This window comes from Schistocerca nitens, chromosome 3 (genome assembly GCF_023898315.1).
Source record: "Schistocerca nitens isolate TAMUIC-IGC-003100 chromosome 3, iqSchNite1.1, whole genome shotgun sequence".
NCBI lineage: Eukaryota > Metazoa > Arthropoda > Insecta > Orthoptera > Acrididae > Schistocerca > Schistocerca nitens.
The window spans coordinates 152,650,460-152,669,622 of NC_064616.1; the positions used below are offsets into that span (position 1 = coordinate 152,650,460).

Below are 19,163 nucleotides of genomic sequence, written 5' to 3' on the forward strand. Positions count from 1 at the left end.
CGAGGAGGGAGGCAAGTGTCGAGAGAAGTAAAAACGTCGGAAGAGGAAGACTGATAGCGTCCGGGGAAAATTCGTACAAGCGCGCTGCTTAGGGAGCTGCGATCGGCATCTTCGTGTAACTAATTGCGTGAGAAAGTAAGCCTTTTTTCCCCTTCCAGGAAAAGTCTTCTACTCGGGTTAACGCGGCAAAAAGTTAAGATGAAGAGTAATCGCCGAGGCGCAACCCTCGCCCCCTTTTATCCCTCGCAGAGAAACAGTGTGTGCCGGGAAGCGGGTACAGGCTGTTGATCGTAGCGGGGAGCGAGGAGGAAGGGTGGATATGTTAATACGACGAGATGTCGGAAGCTTTCGGGAAAATAAAAGAACGGCGGAGGCGGGCTGCAGCGGCAGCGGCGGCGGCGGAGGCGGCGGCCGGCTCTAGCACACAATATCGTGCGGACGGCGTGGCAACAGCGCCTGCTGGCGCTCTTTCCCACAGATCTGAATGTATCGAGGATGCTGCCGGCGCACGGCCGCGCCGCTGGCTAACCTGCACCTGTATCCGCGACTAGCCCTAGTCACACACAAAAACACCTCCCCCTTCATTAAGAAGCGCTGCTACTGCTGCGTCGCCCGGGGCGTTTAACTCAGAAACAGTTCTTCCGCTACCCGTGTCGTTGCGAAGGACATCACTGTCTGTCTCTCTCCCAAATTTACTTTCCTTTAACATCAAGTACGACAGTACAATCGCGATTTTTTTTGCACTTTCTACGCTTCTATCTTTATTAACTCGGCACAATCTTAGTAAACAATGGCATCACCACGAGGATTATTCCTTCTTGTAAACAAAATAAAGCGTAACTTTTCTGTTTCCAATTTTTTCTGTTGCCATGCTCCGTAAGGATGTCCGAACGAGGTACGGCAGAGAATATGTATTTTTCAAGGTCCCATCGACGTTACTAGAGACTGAACTAAATCGTTTTGGGGAAGGCAATTTGCCATGTCTTTATGAATAAGGCAAGAAATCAAAAACAAACATGAGTCTGGCTGGTCGGACGGGAAGAACCTTAAGTCTCCTTCGATCACTAAATTGTTGATATCACTGGAGAAACAGCAATACTGAGGAGGGAGGGGGATTTTATATATATGGGGGGGGGGGGTCTGACCGAAATGTGAACCCAGATTCTTCCTAATACTGGCCCGTTCGATTGAAATCAGTTCATCGCTTACTTTGTACATCTGGTCGTAAGACTTTCCCATACAAAGGTCAACTAACACGATTTTTTTCTCTCTCTGCTAGCTGACTCGCAGCTGATGAAACTACTTATTCTGCGCCGGACTGGGTGGCCGAGAGGTTCTAGGCGCTACAGTCTGGAGCCGCGCGACCGCTACGGTCGCAGGTTCGAATCCTGCCTCGGGCATGGATGTGTGTGATGTCCTTATGTTAGTTAGGTTTAAGTAGTTCTAGGTTCTAGGGGACTGATGACCTCAGAAGTTAAGTTCCATAGTGCTCAGAGCCATTTGAACTTATTCTGCAAACAGGAGTTTCAAATGGAAACCCCTCGGGTTTTTTTCAGTGTTTTTTGCGACAAGTTTCGAGGTCGTAGCCTGAAGTCTCAAGAAGTCTATGTGTAGGGCCGAGAGTCCTGCGAAGTGTGAGCCTGTAAGGGGCAGCGGCGAGGAGAACCCTACGGTCTCTGTAGTGTAACTGCAGTAAGGAAAACAATGCAGTGTTCGAAACTGAACTTGGAACAGCTTCATAGGCTTGGCTGGCAAATTAAAACTCAGCTGCAGCCTACGTCGAAATACTTGATCACGCGACGCGGAAACACAACGTTGCCCCCACGAAGAAGGATTACGGACTTCGTTAAGCTTTTCGATGGTGAAATGGACGGACTTGCAAATCTCTACGAATTTACGGCGGTCGCTGAACGGTATAATCGTGCCCACAGTTATGTTAAAGCTTGCAAATAGATATTTAACTTCTCTCAAAAACACGTAAATTTAAAACGCTTCGCCTGAAACTATTTCACTGCTAATAGCAAAACAAACAAGCCGTGCTTCGTTCGAGATGCAGTGGCTGTTAGCTGGTTACGCGAGTATCCGTCATTCGGAAGACAATTACTGTCATCAGCTCGGAGCCGCAAGTCACACGAATACAGTAACTCGCAATTTCTACGCCGCAGACCACGACCGATTGTCTCTCGCTGGCTTTTAATCCATAAATTAGTTTTCTTTGTCTCGGCTGCCTTTCGCTTTTAGTCGTTCGTCTCACTCGGCGCTGCGCGACTAAAAAGAAATACGAGGAAGTGTGCGGAGAACAGCCGCATCGGGCCCCGGTTAAGCCGAGAATGCACGAATACCGGCGAGTGTGGAATATCTGGGAGTGTTTTTTGTTTTGTGTGCTGGGGCCGGGGCCGGCTGGCCCCGTACAGCGCGTTACGGCCGGCCGCGCCGAGCGTGGGAAGCTGCGCCGTCTGGGAAAGGAATCCATACCCGCCGCTATTATGTCCCATAATGACTAATTGAGATGCTCGGGATAAACACTTCGAACCCAGGACCGCACTTCATTAAGGAGTCGCCTCAGCCAGTATTTACACCGCTAAGAAACCAATTGACGACTGCAACCGTGGTCATCTCCTCGTCGACTGGACCGGCTCCTGTGGGGTATCTGTGCGCCGAAATGAACGGCTGCAGTGCCTAATGACTGGCGTCTCAGCGCGAAGCTGCAGCTCGTAAAGGCGGTGATGAATGGTAATACGTGAGTCAAGAGGACGCTTGCGGAATACGGAAACCGTTTTCAATCCTTCTAACGGACCCAACAACTCGTTGTACATAGTTGTCGCTATAAACTGTCTGAAGATTATAAAAAAAAAATTTGCCCAGGGAGGCGAAGGGGGGGGGGGATGGAGAGAGAATTGCTAGTCGCTGCACTTCTAGGTTAATCACTCCAACTTCGACGACTTTTGAAATGGGGAAGTTAACTCCATTTTTTGTTTTTAGTAGCACTTTTTCTTAATGTGCAATTCGAAGTCACAGCGTCAGCTCCAAGTTTCCAGTTTTGTGGGAATTAAAAATTGAACACGCCAGAAACAAATATCGACGAAACTTGCAGAACTGTGTTTTATGTGACAGGCGCGTGTTCTTTCAAGTGTTGTGATGTGTCCTTACAACAACATAAGCTCTAGTGATGCTGCAGTGACTTCGAATGTACATCGGCGAAATAATAAAGCAATTGAAAACACAGGAGACAGCCGTATTACAAATTTTGCCATGTACCTCCTTGTGTCGGCTTTTGCAAAAATAGACACGATGAGAGCCATGAAATGAATTTCGGAAGTCCCTGTTACACCATGTCAGCATGAAATTTAAGTGTAACAGTGGTTTTACTGACGCTGCAATCTACTTTCTGAAGTGTTATTTCTGTGACCGAACCGACTTGATTTTTAGTAATTGTGAAACAATGCTAACATAGCACGTCTAAGCTGCTGCGAGAATAAAGGTATTATATTTAGTCCACTACTGCAATGTCTTGCTGGCGATTTCCGCGTCATCCATCACCGTCTCCGTGTAATTCATAATACAAACTCTGAAATTATCCTTAAAAAAAAATGAAATGATCGTACGGCATTGTTGGCCGGGAGGTCCCATGCGGGGTGTTCGGCTGCCGAAATTGCAAGTCCTATTTAGCTAACGCCACGTCGGCGACTTTTGAGTCAATGATGAAATGATGATTAAAGACACACAACACCCAGTCATCTAGAGGCAGAAAATAATCCGTGACCCCGCCAGGAATCGAACCCGGGATCCTGTGCACAGGAAACGAGAACGCTACCACCAGACCACGAGCTGCTGAGCGACATCATCCCTGGAGGTTTATAATATTCTCGAACGGCAGAGAGATCAAGATATGTGCTGGCGCCACGGTCTAATCGGAATTACAAGCTTACGTATTCAAACAAGGTCACGGAATAGCGATAAAAAATGGTTCAAATGGCTCTGAGCACTATGCGACTTAACTTCTGAGGTCATCAGTCGCCTAGAACTTAGAACTAATTAAACCTAACTAACCTAAGGACATCACACATATCCATGCCCGAAGCAGGATTCGAACCTGCGACCGTAGCGGTCACGCGGTTCCAGACTGAAGCGCCTTTAACCGCACGGCCACACCGGCCGGCCAATAGCGATAAAAGGTGAAGTACTTTTTGCACTATGTACTACCATTATACAGAACGAGAAATGTTGTCAGATACGATGATATTAAACGGTAAGTTCCAGACAACCGTAATTGTTGAGCTGCTGACGTACGGAAATATTTTAACCTCGTGTCAGCCGCGTCAAAATTAGATTACCTACAGAGCTACTGGATTTTGAAAGATATGAAAAGCAACTGATACGAGTGGACTATGGCAGTGAAGAACAGAATGAGATTCCCGTACAGATCTTGAGGCAAACTACAAGGAAGAATAGCGGTGAATACTTACGCTTTAGGCAGTAATCGCCCTGCCAGCCCACGAGGCAGACCCGTTGGCCTTCGGTGGAGCACGTCCAGTGGCCGAAGTTGTCGTCCCGCGGGCGACACAGGGTGACGCAGCCTGGCCCGTAGTAATGCGGGTCGCAGGTGACGCGGTACTCGTAGCGCATCACCGAGTGGGCAGACCGATGCTCGTCCTGCGTCCACTCAGCAGACACGTCCAACCACCTCTGCGTCGTCAGCCGCGCGATCAGTGTCTGGCCTGCGGGCGGAACACACATATACTGGCCATCGTCCCACCACAGCAGTCAGTGCTTGCCAGCTAAGCGAAAGAAATGAGTGAGGCACGGAAGGACTGCAGATAAAGATGGCGAGGGTGAGGAAGTAGGATCGAATGGAAGTGGTTTGCCGAGACAGTGGGGGAGCAACATACAGCAAGCGGCAGCAGCAGCATTCTATAATGTCTAAGTTGATCCGGAACCAGCAGTTGTACATATGTGCAAAGGAAGGCAATGAACTACGGCAGTGTGGATGGGGAGGGGTGGACGGTGTGGTAACAGCACAGCCACATTCGACACCAACCAACATCGTACTCTGTGACCTAAAATGTTCATTCCGAGCAGAGTTAAAAACCTATCAGATAGCTTTACTGTGCATGGTCTTAGTCAAACGGGCCGACTTGGAGCAGGAGAGGCACCACAGGACTTTTAATTTCCACTGTCTATACTTTTACAAATAAATTCATAAAACTTGGTCACCATGACCAGGAATGATTCAGGATTCATACTCATAGTGGAAGCTCAAAAACGTAACAAAACTTTTTTACATGTGGAATATCATTTTTTCACTTACTACTGGTTGCATTTGTTGCTATAGGTACACTTTTCTTCGTAAGAGAGATTCTTCGATGACTTTTGCACAGCATACAAACCATAGTTACAGATGTATGAAACTCTAGAAGTCATTTAATTTATGAAAAATTGAATGAACTGTTAGATTTTAAACTTAATGTTTAGAAAAAACAAGTTTTATAGTTAATTATCTCAATTTTTCCACAGTTTAATAGATTTGGAAAATTCTAGAATTTCATACACCTGTAACTACTGTTTGTATGCTACGAAAAATTCATCGAAGAATCTCTCTTACTTAGGAAGAAAAGTGTACCTATAGCAACAAATGCAGCCAGTAAGAAGTGAAAAATGATGAAATTTCACATCTAAAAAAAGGTATTTTGCTACGTTTTTGAACTTCCACTGCGATAAGCGTGAGTCTTCAATCCTTCCTGGTCATGGTGACAAAGTTTTATGAATTTATTTGTAAAATTAAAATGTCCTGTGGTGACTCTCCTGCTCCAAGTCGGCCCGTTTGACGTCCTACCGCCCTTAAATCAGTTAAAGGGGGACGTTCACTTTTACGCAGATACTGAACCAGACCGCAATTCTACTTTTTTGCCTTAAAAATTGCCAGCGGTGAAAATGTGACATAGAGAAATACGACTCACTGGGTACCAAATCCGAGACCTTTGAATGTCTCGTCTGGCATTTTACCACTACGCCGCATACACTATGGCGTCCAATAATGTCTTAGAAATGCTAGCAACTCATTCGCTACGGACTCATCCCCGCCGCCCTTGGAAGAGTGAAACAGTCGTGGGAATCTGCCAATGGACGCTACAGAACAAAACCTTGTGCAGATTAATGAAATGTCAGCCTCGTCGTGGAAACATCCAAAGGCTTTTTGAAGCCACCTGTCCGGAACGAAATGGCCGCCCGGAAGAATAAAAGGAACGTCCGTGCGCGGGGAAAAAGTGGAGACAAACTGGAACTGGTCTTGTGCCCTGGAGAATCTGGCATTTATCTGGATGCGAGGCCATGCGAAAGTACGTTTGCATGCATTAGGATGAGGCTGTGGATAACAGCTGCGTTTAGCGACGCAAATATTCGTCGTTACAGGAGTACCGCTGGGAGGCATGGTTTGCAAACGTAAGATAGGGAGGGGGAGAGGGAGGGGCAAGGTGTGTGTGTGTGTGTGTGAGAGAGAGAGAGAGAGAGAGAGAGAGAGAGAGAGAGCGTTCGATGCTTCCTAGAGAAACCTCTTGTCAAATTTAGATGGAGTTTTCATATAAAATCAGCATGGAATATTGTTCACATTTCTTCAGCACTATTTCACTGAGGATTATAGTTGGTATGCTAGAACATTAGGTAGTTTACCCACTGTGTTGCGTACCTCTGAATAAGGAATTTGGTTTAATGCAGTAAATGTCATTCTTTATATTCCCACTATCTTAGTTCATTTTACGCTGTCTTCGGTTACTCTGTTTATTCAAAAGTAGTATTGTTTACCGAAGACTTGACAGGCTACACCCTGTTTCAAAACCGTTGGTTCAGTTGACTTACTTTGTGTAACATTTATTCGTACTTCTGAATCACGATTACTGATATAAAAAAATCGACTGATTAAAACAAGTTGCCATGTACATTTTCTTTGGCGTGCAGTACCCTGATGCGACTTATACGTTACTTTCGAGTTCATGAGGGGACGAGAGTGGTTATACTGACGTTTGGCGACAAATTACTAATACGTCCTTAGAGCAGACAGCCTGTATGGAAGAGCAGTTTGCGTAGTATTTTCATACTCGGCCGGCGAACTAGTAAGGCAAACACTGCGAAGCGGCGATGGCCAAGGAAAGCCGGTGAGCTAGAAAAACCGGGCCTTGCCCCCACTGGCGGCAGCCGTGGGAACTGTAACGCAGCTTCTGCGTCCGCTGTTATTCCTTCGGAGGCGGCCCTCGCTTAATCCACGTCGAGTAAAACACTAATGGCTCCGGTATACTGCCAGGCATGTTTGGCATCTGAGTACACCTGCGAACTGCTGCTACCTGTCAGCAGCGATAGGTGCTACTGACGGATCTCTGCCTTATTTATTATTGCACGCGCAGCAGAGAGAGACCGCTACAAGCACAGAATTTCCTACAGGGTCGGGAGACATCCAGGCGTTTTTCTCACACAACGTGTCGCTCTACGTAAAAGACAGGCATCATCTACTTTTCGAATCTGGTACTGTAAACTACAGACATATGCGAAAATGGGATCCTGATCGACATGGCGGGGATTACGATGGGACATACCACCACAAAAAAATTTGCCTATATCTGGCCAAGGTTATGTCTTAAGTACTTGGTTGTATCTTGAAGGGTGAAAAACTTTACGGTGATCGATTACGCCGCTTGGTCAACGCCATTCTACGTGTAATCACTATTTTGCTGCACAACTGCTACACCCTGCATCTGGTCTGCATTTCCATTAACACGCTACGTAAGTTTTCAGATGTTTCACCTTCATGATTTTACGCTGGTGTTCTACAATTACCCAGCTGAGAGTTATAACAAATGTCTCGATTCCATTTCCGATATCTCGAGCCCTCTTCGGCCGAGGGAGTGAAGAGTTCAAGCCACCAGACAGACTTTCATCCTTAGTCTTTACTACAATATGAGAACTGGTCCGTGTTTTAATCTCTTTTGCGGCGTTAGTAAATTGGTAACTAATTTTAGTGCAAATACGGAGCGATATTAAACCTATCCCACTCAAGCTTTAATGGAGCCATCATCTTGATGTTAGTTTACAACTGAGAACTGCTTAACCCGATACATCAGGCTGTGGCGGTGCAAACCGCCAGCTGAAAAGCTGGGCACTACAGTTATGGCATATACAGCCAGCTTACGTTCGTGCGCAATATCACGGAGGCGCGGTGTGCAGGATCCGTTGCAAATAACGGTAACGCAGTTGTGCTGGAGAGAAGTTCCAGCTTAGCCTACATGCTATCACCCACATATCCATTCTCTGAAACGGCCGAAATGACAACGTTCCACTACCCGTCCGGCAGTCGCCGTCAGACATTATAATTGCTAACAAAAATTGCCAAAATTAGCGAACACATCACGGTCGACACGATGATGAAGGATTCCGATCCCGCTAATTCTAGTAAAGGAACTAACCTTTCGGAAATAATAGGCGCGATACCACCACAACGGAGATTTATGGGCCCAAGTTAAATACGAGCGGGAGAAAATCAGTGCTTCAGAATACTAGGAAGATTCCCTCCGTTATTAAAAACTTGCACCCTATGTGATTATACTACCCGAGGGAAAAAATACGGTCACAGAGAAGTACTCTACACACAAGGTAAGGCGTGACGCAAAAACAAAAAAAGGCATCCCCATTTTAAATTCCGGGAGAAGAATACTATCCGTCAGTCCTAATTAATAGCGACAGCGTCAGAGATTTAAGTGGGGGCTACCTTGTCCCACTCCCCAGTGTTACTTCGACCGCAGGTAATGCCAGGGCTATCGACGGGCGTCAGGAAGCGCAGGACGGCCGCGGGCGATTGCGAAATAATGAGTTGTCGTCGCGGGCGTTGCGCCTGCGTTTGGCTGAGGAAGGGGTGTAAGTGGTAAGGGTGCTCACGGGAAGCGGCCAGTGGTCCCTCCGAGTAAAGGAGGCCGGCCACTACCTGCGCATCATTTGTCATGGAAACGCTGTCGACATCTGCGGGCATGCCAGGGCTTTGTTGGGTTGTTTTTGGGGAAGGAGACCAGACAGCGAGGTCATCGGTCTCGTCGGGTTAGGGAAGGACGCGGAAGGATGTCGGCCGTGCCCTTTCAAAGGAACCATCCCGGCATTTGCCTTGAGCGATTTAGGGAAATCACGGAAAACCTAAATCAGGATGGCCGGACGCGGGATTGAACCGTCGTCCTCCCGAATGCCAAGGCTTTACTGGCAACACAGGCCAACAGTACTAGTCGATTTTTTAGACAAGCATGTACTTGAAGAGTGACTGAGGAGCATTACCTACGGTCCAACACTGAATATATACTGCACCCCTCTCAAATACAGCAAATTTATCTCAAGAAACAGTGTCTTTATTTCACAAAGGATAATCTGAGGAAGGGAAGCTGTTTTCACACACTGTCACAATTCACAACCTCTCATTCGGCAAATAGCTATGGGCTCATATCGAAATTCTGACGAAGTCAGCATAACATTTGCACCACATGCGAATTTTTGTTAACCAAATGAAACAGCCAATGAAATATTTACAAGTATCAAAGCTCTTTAGCGCAAAGAAGAGGAATTAACAGCTCACTGTCCCCTTGGCACTGAGGTCTTAATAACAGGGAATGGGAGGGTGTGGGTATTGACTTGTCTTATTGAAGGAACCACACCAGTATTTACATCACGTTTATGGAGGAATTTAAAAATCGCTCCGCCCCATCCCCACAGAAGCGTGCTGGAATATGAAAACACTTCCAGTCTGAATGAAGTCTGTGAAAACATTAAGCCGCTTGTTCACTATGCTGGACGCGCAGTACAGCTAGTTTGCATGCAGCAACATATAAGCAAATTGGTAGGATGGATATCTCAGCAGAGGTGAAAGTTCAGTATGTAAACATTGGTCTACAAGTGGGTTTACTCCATCAAAGTGGTGCGAAAAAAGTTTTCATGGTTCAGGCGAAACCATACACCGAAGGAACTTATTTTAGGTTAAAGAAAGGAGTTTTTGCTTTTATTCCTTCTGTACATACTTTGCATGTTCAATCCCGACCGATATTGTTCATAGCAAACAAGTATTACCGTATAAAAGATGTTTCTTCAACGACTCCTTCACCCCCTTCTCGATTTAAGGACGAAGGGCGAGGATGAGTTTTCGAACAATTAGACAATTATGCTGGTTCACTACCCTGACCGAAGTAATTCCGAAGGGAAGACGGCAGAGAAATCCACGGATGGAATTAAAGATGGTAGAAAAGCTAGACAGTAGCTTCTGTAAGGGAGAAGGCATGAGCGAGGTAGTTTTAATTGTTTGGCAAGAGGGCTTTGATACTTGCTAGGCGAGCGAGCATCGGAAACGGGCGCAGTGCTGCGCGTCGGAAGTGGAGCGCATTGCAACAGGAAGGGCAGCTGGCGCCAGCCTAGGGTTTCTACTTACCTCCGCTTCTCGACGTCTCGTTATCGTGCAGAGCCTCCACTATCAGCGAGAAAGTCCCCTGCAACAAGCAACCACGCTTATCTCGATTGCGCTCTTAAGCAAATCTCCAGGACTAAATGTTTACACTTTTTATTACATTTTCTTCGCAGGGCTTAAAAGCTCTTTGCGTACACACACACAGCCGCAACAGCAGGAAAAGCAAGGCACACTGTAATGCAACGAATTCTGCTTCAAAATAGCACCCACGAAAGTGGAATACTTAGACACCCACACGTCAGCTCACTAGCCAAGTCAGAACCGTTGCAGTACAGTAAATAATAATTGAGAAGAGAAACGCGTACCCAAAGCTAACAAAAAACATCTCCAGCTACATCAAAGAGTTGGTGGCCAACAATCGTGGCAACTAAAGACAGTACAGGAAAGAATAAGTACAAGGAAAACAAGGCGTGAAATAGACGCTGAACAGCAGGATTATATTTAATTCACAAAAAGGTGATTCAGTTAAATCAGTGGATACGAGGTGTAACATTTTCCATTGCCTTAAACGATCTTTCTGACTCCCATAGCGAAACGGCGTAAGTGCTTCGAAATAACTGAGCAGCTCGTATTTTTATACTCATGTTTACAACGGCGCTCGCCCTATTTCTCTGCGTGGAAGGTAAAGCATTGATTACCGAATGAGAAGACGCTTATACACGCACTAACAACACATCTAAAGAAGGGCAACGCACACGTACAAGTAGAGAGCTAAATAACTAGTAACTATTTACTGCCAGAAACGCGCCGTCTGTTACAAATTCCGCGCGACCAGCCTCCGATCACACGAAATTGCCGAGAGGAGATCAATATTTTTAGACGAACAAGTACACGGCGATCGTTACTTTTTATTAGCTGCAGTTAATGGAAGCGATTGTTTTCAGCGAGAGTTCCCACGCCTTAACCGCATGCCGGCACATTCACTAGCCGGCTAGCAGGCTTGCCAACCAACGGCGTTGCCAGACTGTGCCATATCAGTCAGGGTGTCAGCACTGCGCACGCTGAACGAAGAACGCCGCGACGAAGTTTGTTACGAAGACGGACCCGCGAATGTCAAACGGTGCACCAGTCGCATTATGGGGGTTTGCAAATAGCTTTGTTACAGCAGTTCAGCTATGTGGCAGACAGACTGCTTGGGGTCACAGCGGAGTAACAAGTACTGACTGAATCTGTAATATCGGTGAAAAATAAAGTACAGCGCACGGGTAACACAGTTATCTTCAATGGAGTAACGAATTTGGAGCACAGCTTGACTGAAGATACGATATGAAATCTCTACTGAAGTTTTAACACACAGAATGTCATTTGTGTACATATGAAATGTCAGTGAGATCCGTGGTGTAAAGTGAAAAGTTGCAACGAAATAAAAGGAAAATGTCGGAAGATTCTTTAAGCAACCATCATACACCACTTTCACATTTTAAAATCTACAGAAATTAGATGTGCCGGTCAGAATGAGAACGCTAAATTTTATTGACGGAAGCAGAATTCAAAGTTGCACGAAAATAAGGACACAATATAGCATACTTGGAATATGGCCTCGTTTGGAACATCGGGCATTCTGCACGAAATTTGGTATACAGCCCCGGCAAGAAACAGCTTGTTTATGCCCGTTTCGCACGTGTCGGCCACTACCAGTGGTTTCATAGCGTCTCCCACCACCTTGGATTTCACCTCCAAATATATTTGCGAGAGATATTTTCGTGGTATAAAAACTGATTAGCTTCCTCTGTCCGCAAACAGAGTGTTCAAATTTTTCGCACCAGATGACTATCTGCTGCATGGCACTGTTGAAATTAAACGGCGCTGAGGCAGCATTGACATTCGTAGCACGCGGCTGCCTTTGCCTGCAATGCGGTCGCCCTCTCACCCCGATTGGCACACTGCCACCTCTCCAGCCACTGTCACATCAGCAAATCGCCCCCAGTCTACTTCCACTTCCGAAATATACAATTTGGCTACTACCTCGTACGCCACGCGCCGGCCAGACCATTTTAGAAGTCAGTTACGGAGTTGGCCTGCGGCGACCAATTCTTGACTTCCTTCCAATGGTATAGTGAGCAATGAGACTATACACACCAGCAGTTACCGCGATGAGTAAAGGCAGGTGAATAGGGTTATGCGGCTACGGAAATAATACAAGTTTTCAATGACATCTGCGTAATGATACGTTATATTTGAGTGTTCGTTTGGAGTATATTTTCGGACGAAATCACACCAACACTTCTATATGCTGGCTCATGCGGTTCATACCAAAAGTAACGTACATTATGATTTACGAATGTAAGAACAGAATTAAAGACTTCCTTTTCTGGCAGTGTGATTGATGGAACTTAGCACTAATAAATCCTCAGTGCAACTTGAGGGGAATTGACTGGGAGGCTGGCCTTTTTTGCGTGATTTATACCCACTCAATACAGAATGGCAATCTGGGGTACAATCGCAGTCACAGGAAAACAGGTTCCTTACTATATCAAGCCTGGCACCAATGTGTTGACACACAAGAAACTGTGGTTTCCGACACTGACAAAATCATGGAATGCGTGAGGTACTGCAATTTGTTAATTGGAAAGTACCTCTACGATTGTGAAACTTATCGACTGAAATCTCTTAGTCACTGATATTAAGAATGAGCTACGAGTGTACACAGAACCAGGTAGGAACACTAATCGTTGATGGGCATCAATTTTTAAAACTACAATCTCTCCCAGCTGGCGTCACGCTATCTATCGTCTTTACAGTAGAGCCCACACAAACCCGTCCAATCGATATACTGTGAACTTGGCCCCATTACCTGGCTGCGAAAGACGTCGGGAGAAAAAAAAAAAAAGAATAAAAGGTAGAGTTCCTCAGAGGTATGTAGCGCGGCCGCGACTTGCAGAGGGAACCATCATTTGTCAAAAGACGCACCTCACTTAGCGCAGTCGTTTTAATTACTGCGGCCGGGGGCGCGCAAATTGCACACCAGGTGCTCGTAGCCGCCGCTATTCGCGTAATAACGCCACCTCGCCACGTTTATGGGTATAAAGCTATGTAGTGCATTGTCTACAATATCAACGCTACGGACGCTGTCAGAAGCGAGGAATCGAGCTGACGATATGGAGTGGGAGTAAGCAGGCAGGTGCAGCGGAACAGGGTGGGGGGGGGGGGAGCACCGAGGTAGAAGGGGGGCATGGTGGGGGGCAGGGAAGAAGGGAGGAATAACAGTGCGTTACTGCCGCTCCTACACTGGAGCCTTCAGGCAATCCAACTGGACGGGGTCTCATTACTTAAACTACGGCAATGTTCATTTGCCTCCACCGAAACATTTTCTGCGCATCATGGATGAACCCAAGTTAGAAGAAAAACAGACTTATTCTTGTATTACGTGAGACTGATTTCTCGCCTTGTTCAACTTTGGAACTGGCACCCGAAACAGGGTTCAGCGGTGAGAACAGCAAGATTGACTATTTGACCTTGTCGCGGGGGATAACCAAATACCAGACCAGTAGCTTTTCTTAGTATATATTCCACCAATGCGATTTTCGTTAGCAGCAAAGAGCCGTCGTAAACTGTAGGCATTACTTCAGTACGCTATCACTGTGCACTCAATATTTACAAACTCCCTAACGTTTAGAGTAGTTTAGATGGACACACATATCTTCACGCAGTGACTTCGAAACCGGGGTCAGTAGGGTCGGCTGTATCATTAATGAATTTATCCTTCGTGTTAAGATTCAAAGTTGTTCGAACATCCTCCCATTTGTTAGTTTTAACGGAATCCGACGTGACTGGACGGGAAGACTGTTGTGCCGAGTAACACAACATCTCGGTAATGCAGTTGTTTCTACGATCGACGTGTCCTTCGATGGTACAAGAAACACCAACGGGGCATACCACCTCCGATAGAAACTAGCCCAGTAAACCACTGTGGTGTTCCAACCAAACTTAGCACTGATGACAGCTTTTCCATGGGAATACACCAGACCTAAGTTCCATTTATTGCTCATTCCTCAGTTTTTCTGGATGATAATTACTCCATAAACCGTGAGGTAAATAAAGTTTAGTAACCTTTCTGTTACGTGTTTTCCAATGCCCTCTGACCCGGAAGGCGTTTGATACAGTTCCGCACTGTCGCCTGATAAAGTAAGAGCCTACGGAATGTAAGACCAGCTGTGCGGCTGAATTGAAGAGTTTTTAGCAAACAGAACACAGCATGTTGCTCTCAACGGAAAAACGTCTACAGACGTTAGATTCACCTCTGGCGTGCCAGAGGGGAGTGTTATGGGACCATTGCTTTTCACAATATATATAAATGACCTAGTAGATAGTGTAGGAAGTTCCTTGCGGCTTTTCGCGGATGATGCGGTAGTATACAGAGAAGTTGCAGCATTAGAAAATTGCAGCGAAATGCAGGAAGGTCAGCAGCGGATAGGCACTTGGTGCAGGGAGTGGCAACTGACCCTTAACATAGACAAATGTAATGTATTGCGAATACACAGAAAGAAGGATCCTTGATTATATGATAGCGGAACAAACACTGGTAGCAGTTACTTCTGTGAAATATCTGGGAGTATGCGTACGGAACGATTTGAAGTGGAATGATCATATAAAATTGTTTGTAAGGCGGGTACCAGGTTGAGATTCATTGGGAGAGTCCTTAGAAAATGTAGTCCAACAAAGGAGGTGGCTTACAAAACACTCGTTCGACCTATACTTGAGTATTTATCATCGGTGTGGGATCCGCACCAGGTCGGGTTGACAGAAGAGATAGAGAAGATCCAAAGAAGAGCGGCGCGTTTCGTCAAAGGGTTATTTGGTAAGCGTGATAGCGTTACGGAGATGTTTAGCAAACTCAAGTGACAGACTCTGTAAGAGAGGCGCTCTGCATCGCGGTGTAGCTTGGCTCTGAGCACTATGGGACTTAACATCTGTGGTCATCAGTCCCCTAGAACTTAGAACTACTTAAACCTAACTAACCTAAGGACATCACACACATCCATGCCCGACGCAGGATTCGAACCTGCGACCGTAGCAGTCGCGCGGTTCCGGACTGCGCGCCTAGAACCGCTAGACCACCGCGGCCGGCGCGGTGTAGCTTGCTGTCCAGGTTTCGAGAGGGTGCGTTTCTGGATGAGGTATCGAATATATTGCTTCCCCCTAAGTACACTTCCCGAGGAGATCACGAATGTAAAATTAGAGAGATACGAGCGCGCACGGTGGCTTTCCGGCAGTCGTTCTTCCAGCGAACCATACGCGACTGGAACAGGAATGGGAGGCAATGACAGTGGCACGTAAAGTGCCCTCCGCCACACACCGTTGGGTGGCTTGCGGAGTGTAGATGTAGACCCCATGTTACGGGTGGAAAAGATCGTTGTTATCGGTGCTCAGTTATGGGTACGATCTTCATACGGTCGATGTCCGCTACAAGCAAGCAGCAGACTTCAACGGTTTAACATGCAACCGAAGTGCGAAACTGAAAATAAGAGTAACCGGCAGAGCTGTGAGCCGTGACAGGCCGCGTCGCCGGTGGGCTGGGACGCGGCGGGAACCACCTGTCCGGGAACGGTTCCCATTCACAAACATGCATCCATTCTGCCGCAAGAGAATGCGCCAGCGGTGACAAACGGCCATCGGTAGGTGCGGTGCGGGGGCCAGCGGGTGGCCGACAGGCGCGACGAAAGGACGGGAGAAAGCACGCCCCCGCTCCCACGCTGCAAAGCCGCCGACCACTGTTTTAGAAACTCGCCGCATGTGCCAGCTTACGGCCAACTTAGGTCAATATATTTACACGCGCGGCAACGCTGGCGGGATGTCCCTCGTTAGCTACGCACCCGACAGGAAGGTCAAATCACGGATGCCGCCAAATCTCGGGCCGTTCCCACACTCCGCTGCTGCCTCCAGACTTTGACGTCTGTTCGGGTGCCGACAACAGAGCCCGCACCCGTCAACGGTGCTGCACAGACCAAAATTATGACCGCGATAACCAGAACGGAAATTGTTGCGTTCTGCGTAATACGGATTCCGTGCATAATAGTAATAAGCGCATTGTTTAAGGTGATACGGACAGACACGACGTCTGTTAAAATCAATCTGTAATACACGCCAGTCTTTCTTCCGCTTTTACATTTTATCGTTTATTTCTTTTCCGCTAACCTTAGCCTTCGGTGCTACCCGTAACAAGTACTGAGGCTGTAGTCCATAGTTCCAATGATTTCAACAATGGAACTATGTAAATATTCTAAATTTCAAGACATTCGATTAACCCTATTTTGATACGCGTTAAGTGAACTATATACTGAGAGGGGTCGACTACAACCCCGCTCCTTCCCAGAAGTCTAGCAAGAAGTTTTACCGCTCTACGTATTGTTGGTGTTCTCTGCAGTTATTTGGCGATGTTAATCTAAGAATTACACAAAGCCAAGTGGTGCAGCAGCTACATATCGACCTGAACTTCCGGAGGAACATTGATATCCCAAAAATGGATCAAATGGCTATGAGCACTATGGGACCTAACTTCTGAGGTCATCAGTCCCCTATAACTTAGAACTACTTAAACCTAACTAACGTAAGGACATCACACATATCCATGCCCGAGGCAGGACTCGAACCTGCGACCGTAGCGATCTTGCGGTTCCAGATTAAAGCGCCTAGAACCGCTCGGCCACACTGGCCGGCACTAATATCCCAAACGAGAATTCTGTGTCAGAAAAAAATATTATCGTGGACACTGGAGACAACATCCTGTAAGAATGCCAGTCATAAAAAACCTCGGAAATGATGGGAATGTCTATTTGTGAGTTAGGAACAGGCAGTGGACTAATTCCTGAAAGGAAACGACGGAGATTTCCTGTGTGACTTTTTCACCACAGGGCATAGCCAGTTCTATAACCTGTTGTAAGCTGAGCTTATACTTCGACTTCATTATCCTCCATGGGGAACATTTGTACGAGTAAAGGCTGAATTATACGTTAGTGACTAGCGCCAGTTTCTTCTTACAGTAAGGTACGAAACAATTGTCACCAAGAAATCCCTAGCGTCTATATTACTAATATCGCAAGAGTTGTGACCGTGACATGTTTCGCGAACCACAGGGGAATGACGTAACATGCAGTGGCGCGTAGGAGCTCAAACCTGAATGTGTGACAATATGTAAAAAAACATTCGAGCGTATCATGCGACCGGAAGAGACGATGGGCGGACAGGAAGCGGAGGTACAGGGCCTTCGAGAGCGCCGCCATTAGGAAACAGAGGGGGCCCCAACTATGAATGGAGGAAGAGGACTCGGGAGCGCGCTTTGTGCGAGCCCTACCGGCCGGAAGGGGTACCAGCGGCTCGGGTCGCGCGCTATTGTCGCACAGCGCAGCGCTACCTAACAGTCTCCGCGCTAACTGAACATTCCTTTCTAATACAGCTACCTACTATCCCACGACCTGGCTCCGAACATTACGCAAGGCACCGGCGCTGGGTAATGCGACATTTAAAGAGATCGCGGGTGTTGCCGGGTTCAGAGCTTAAAGCGCCGAGGTCGGTATTTTGCTCGTATTAGGCAAGACGCGCCCGCAAAGAGAAGGTGGGGGCGTCCTGAGGTATCCGACGGAGCGGCAGGTGCTAAGTGATTCGAGGGAGACAAATTCTCTGCTGCCTCGTGGGATAAAGCAATCGAACAGTACGCTATTGGGAGGCGCAGCCGCGGGATGGATTTCGGAGAGTTAGTTCCGAGACGAGTCCCGTGGGAGAAGGCGTGCGCCGAAGCGGGGGCGAGCGCACAGGCCGGAAGTTGGCTACCTAAGGCTGGCGTCATATGCGCAGCCTCCAGAGATGCTTCGCAGCCGGCACCCCCCTGCCTCGCCGGCTGCGCCGCCGTGCTTGCCATATGGCGGCCCCGCTTCCCTCGACCGGCCATCTGGCCCGACGCCGCGTGCTGGACACCCCTACCTGCGATTTTCGCCAAAAGGTGCGCCACCCGGACTACACGCAATTACTTTAGCTGACAGCCGCCTGCAGCCCTCGCATTTCCTGGCGGCGTCAACTGCCAACACTACAATCGCAGCGAACGCACGTTCTTTTACTCTTCCCTTCGACACACACACACACACACACACACACACACACACACACACACACACACACATATACACACACACATATACACAGAGAGAGAGAGAGAGAGAGAGAAGGGGGGAGTCGTCTGCAATATTTGATTCTTTCAAAGACAATCACGCAAAACAACGAAATGACAGGAATAACTCGTGCTGCAACGATCATGAACGGAGGGTTCTGCAAAAAACTGTACTGAAAATGCTTTTTGTACATCCAGTGTCTTTACTAATGGCTACACTTTGTTACATACAGTTTTTGGCCTCATCTCTATACGAAAGGAACTCTTCTAGCTGAAAAATTTCTGCACTCAGTTCAGATTTGAGTTTTCTCCAGCTAGAGTAACAATGCGGATTTCGGAGTCTCACTATACCTTTATATATGTTATACACAAAGTCCGTAACTTAAACGCGAAACATCTGAAAGAGTAATTTAACGTGAGACCACCAAGGAGACTAGTTGCAGCAAGCAAGCCGCGAAAGCGCGTATGCAGTACGAAAACATTAAGAACTGTGACAGCAAAGAGGCCAGCTAATTAGCATGAGCAATAGTTCGTTGATCTTCAAACTATCCATGTGTTTAACTCCATTTAGATTGAATTACAACT

At 47.1% G+C, this 19,163-nt stretch overlaps 1 protein-coding gene across 3 annotated transcripts in view; it reads right to left on the minus strand.

Annotated features, from left to right (window-relative positions):
• LOC126248096 (neurogenic locus protein delta) overlaps nucleotides 1-19,163 on the minus strand; it is a 1,462,003-nt gene that overhangs the window by 10,172 nt on the left and 1,432,668 nt on the right. For all 3 annotated transcript variants that reach the window (XM_049948762.1, XM_049948763.1, XM_049948764.1), the window contains 2 exons: nucleotides 10,442-10,499; nucleotides 4,467-4,718 (listed from right to left, as the gene is read on the minus strand). In XM_049948762.1, coding sequence (XP_049804719.1) covers nucleotides 4,467-4,718; nucleotides 10,442-10,499 — 310 coding nt within the window. The remainder of the gene's footprint in view (nucleotides 1-4,466; nucleotides 4,719-10,441; nucleotides 10,500-19,163) is intronic.